Source organism: Vigna unguiculata, chromosome 5 (assembly GCF_037176805.1).
Source record: "Vigna unguiculata cultivar grain cowpea cultivar isolate G323 ecotype 2 chromosome 5, ASM3717680v1, whole genome shotgun sequence".
Classification (NCBI taxonomy): domain Eukaryota; kingdom Viridiplantae; phylum Streptophyta; class Magnoliopsida; order Fabales; family Fabaceae; genus Vigna; species Vigna unguiculata.
This window is the reverse complement of record NC_140796.1, coordinates 28,213,322-28,216,891: the sequence shown is the minus strand read 5'-3', so window position 1 is coordinate 28,216,891 and position 3,570 is coordinate 28,213,322. Positions and strand designations below refer to the sequence as shown.

The following is a 3,570-nucleotide window of genomic DNA, read 5'->3' as shown; positions in this document are numbered from 1 at the left end:
GGTATCCACCACAAGTGCAAGCATCCACTGAATCTAACCAGATTATATGTATCCGGATGAGTCGAGTCAGAGTCTAGTGTATTGCTTGAGAAAGTCATAACATGTTGGATGATTTACAAATACTGCTTGGATTGGGTGATAGTATGTGACTGCATGATAAATTGTTTTCTACTCTAGCTTACCCTACTATGTGTTTTTGTATGTTCTGGGGTGTGGTCTTTTCTTTTGCAATGATCATCAATTTGTTGATGTGAGCAGAGGTGAGAGCTCCCCGTAATCATCAGGGTGATGGAGGTTCCGCTGCATAGTCTGCTTGGACTGGATCTATTCTTTTTGGGCTTTCTTTTTAGACTATGGCCCATGTATTAGTTTGCTTTTTAATTTCCTTTTGGAATTATTGTTGAATGTTGCAACTAGTTTAGTTTTGGCATCGTGGTGTGCCTAGGATATTGTAGGGGTTGAGTTTAAGACCGCAGGACTGCACTACTATACTATTTGTGTGTGACGCTTCCTTTAATTACGCTTATTAATTAAATGGGACGTTACATTTATGGTATCAGAGCGGTCATTCCTTAGGTCTGTGGACTTGGATGTTCGCTTAGCTTTCTCTGTGTTTCTCTGAGTGTTTTTAGTTAAAATCTTGTTTTATCAAGCCTAACCAAGTGATTTTCTGTGTGCTAGTGAACTATGGCACCTCATCGTAGGACCTCCCAATCCTCTAAAGGCGACGTACCCGATATCGCCAGAGCGATTGAAGCGATGGTAGCTGCTATGACCCAACAGAGCACAACTATGATGCAGCAGCACGAGGCATCAATGAAGCGATAAGCAGCGTTGCATGAGCAGCAGTAGATGGTGATGCAGCAAATGGAGGCTGCTAGGGTAGTTGCGGAGGATGCTCACAGGCAACATATGGAAGCTCTCCGACAGTTGGAAGAGAACAAGACGGCTGCAACCGCTTTCGGTCCGTAACCACGACCTACAGTTAGGGAGTGGAGCCTGGAGGACTTTTTGAAGCACTACCCCGTGAAGTTTAACGGAAAGACTAGCACTGATGCAGCAGACCAATGGCTGAAGGATTTGGAGCGCATCTTTGATGCGAAGATGTGCTCAACGGAGAACAGGCTGGCTTTCACAGTATACATGCTCACCGGGGAGGTTGAGCGTTGGTGGATTAGCATGAAATCCATCATGGAGTAAAGGGGAGAACCTGTTACTTGGGAAGCTTTCAGAAGAAAGTTTCTTTCTGAGTACTTTCTTGACAGCGTCAGATATGCCAAGGAGGTGGAGTTCCTCCAACTCACTTAGGGAGGGAAGTTTGTAACAGAGTATGCTGAGAAGTTCAAGCACCTCAGTCGCTTCTATACACTGCCATTTGATGAAGAGTGGAGATGCCACAAGTTCGAGAATGGTCTTCGCGACGATATTCGCTTGATGGTGGCCCCATTATCCATCAAGGACTTTGCTGCTCTGGTGCAGAAGGCCAAGGTGATGGAGAAGATGAAGAACGAAGTGGAAGGTCAGCGCCCACAACAGCCACAAAGGATTGGTAGACCATTTGGGTCCAAGCCCAGACATGAGGAGCGGAGGAGACCGTATGACAGACCTCACCATCAGTCTCAGGGGTCTAGGAGCCTTCCTCCCCAGCAAGGCCGAATGCAGTGCTACACATGTAGGGGCCCTCATTTGCGGAGTGTCTGCCCACGCATGGAAGGCTACCGTAGATGCAACAATTATGGCAAGGAAGGCCACTTCGAGAAGGACTATCCCACCCTTGCCAGGACAGCGGCACACCCTCCAGTACAAACTCCTACCCAGCACCAACAGAGGAACAAAGGCAACAAGCCTCAGGCGATGGGTAGAGTCTACTCTATGACAGAAGCAGAGGCTGCAGGCTCAGGTAACCTTGTTATAGGTTATTGTGTTATGTTTGGGATGAGATGTTGTGTGTTGTATGATTCTGGAGCGACACACTCCTTTGTGTCAGATGCTTGTGTGAAAAAGTTGGGTTTGTCGGTGTAGTGCGAGCTTGTGGTGTCTATTCCGGCGTCGGGTTTGGTCAGGACGTCGTCCTTGTGTGCAAGGTGTTCGGTGGAGGTAGAGGGACGCAAGTACAAAGTAAATATGATATGCCTACCTCTAATAGAGCTGGAGTTGATGTTAGGAATGGATTGGCTCTCTGCCAATCGCATTCTTATAGATTGCCAAGAGAAGAAGTTGCTTTTCCCCGACTTAGAGGAGGCTGAGTTGTTAACATCACAGGGGGTTGTGAAGGAACTACAAGCGGGCGCGCAGTGTTACATAGTCTTCACACATCTAGCAGTGGAGAGAGGAGAAGACTATCATACCAGTGGTACGGGAATTTGAAGATGTGTTTCCAGATGAAGTGTCAGGGTCGCCTCCCAATAGAGAGGTGGATTTTTCTATTGACCTAGTGCCGGGAACTAGACCGGTGTCGATGGCTTCGTATCGTATGGCTCCGGCAGAGTTAGTGGAACTCAAGAGATAGATAGAGGAGTTATTGGGGAAACAATTCATTCGACCAAGTACTTCGCCATGGGGAACACCAGTATTGCTAGTGAAGAAGAAGGATGAGAGTTTACGTCTGTGTGTGGACTACAGGTAGTTAAACAAGATGACCATCAAGAACAAATATCCGTTTCTGAGAATTGATGACTTGATGGATTAGTTGCAAGGGTCATCCGTGTTCTCAAAGATTGATTTGCGATCAGGGTACCATCAGATATTGGTAAAGGCTGAGGATGTACAGAAGACGGCCTTCAGGTCCCGGTATGGACACTATGAGTACGTGGTTATGCCTTTTGGTGTTACCAATGCTCCTGTAGTGTTCATGGATTATATGAATAGGATTTTCATACCATTCTTGGATAAGTTTGTCGTAGTCTTCATAGACGACATACTTATCTATTCCAGGACTTAGGAGGAACACGTAGAACACTTGAGGTTGGTGTTCGGTGTCTTGAGAAAGAAGCAACTATATGCCAAGTTGTCCAAGTGCAAGTTCTGGATGGATGAAGTTCATTTTTTGGGGAACGTGATATCTGCACAGGGGATTGCAGTGGATCCAACGAAGGTTGAGGCAGTGGTTAAGTGGGAAAGTCCCAAGTCAGCAACAAAGATCAGGAGTTTCGTGGGTTTAGCTGGCTACTATAGGAGATTCATAGAGGGATTCTCCAAGATAGTGGCACCTCTGACACAACTTAGTCGAAAGGATCAACCTTTCACTTGGACGGACAAGTGTGATGAGAGCTTTCAGGAGCTTAAACGGAGGTTGACGAGTGCTCCTATATTAGTTATCCCAGATGTGAGTAAACCTTTTGAAGTTTATTGCGACGCCTCTCATCTGGGACTTGGTTGTGTTTTGATGCAAGAAAAGAAGGTGGTGGTGATGAAGGATTATCTTGTTCCTTTTTAATATTATTGAATATGGTGTGAGTTGATTAAGAAAGCTAAGTGAAATCCCCACTGGACATTAAGATAGCAAGCTATCTAGATGTGAAGGTTCCTTTCACAAAGCTCAAGAGAAGAAGATGATGGATTGATTCAAAA

General features: G+C 45.8%; 1 protein-coding gene across 1 annotated transcript; it reads left to right on the top strand.

Annotated features, from left to right (window-relative positions):
* Nucleotides 1–852: 852 nt before the first annotated feature.
* LOC114184539 (uncharacterized) lies at nt 853–2,022 on the top strand. Its single transcript, XM_028071847.2, has 3 exons — nt 853–964; nt 1,061–1,158; nt 1,309–2,022. The coding sequence occupies exons 1-3, from the start codon at nt 853–855 to the stop codon at nt 2,020–2,022; spliced, it is 924 nt and encodes a 307-aa protein (XP_027927648.2).
* The last annotated feature ends 1,548 nt before the right edge of the window (nt 2,023–3,570 follow it).

Excerpts from the sequence above, each read along its gene's own strand:
- LOC114184539 (XM_028071847.2), top strand. The coding sequence starts at position 853 with ATGGTGATGCAGCAAATGGAGGCTGCTAGGGTAGTTGCGGAGGATGCT. Across the intron at positions 965-1,060 it reads GACGGCTGCAACCGCTTTCG|CAGACCAATGGCTGAAGGAT; the intron begins GTCCGTAACCAC and ends GCACTGATGCAG. Across the intron at positions 1,159-1,308 it reads TATACATGCTCACCGGGGAG|GGAGGGAAGTTTGTAACAGA; the intron begins GTTGAGCGTTGG and ends CAACTCACTTAG.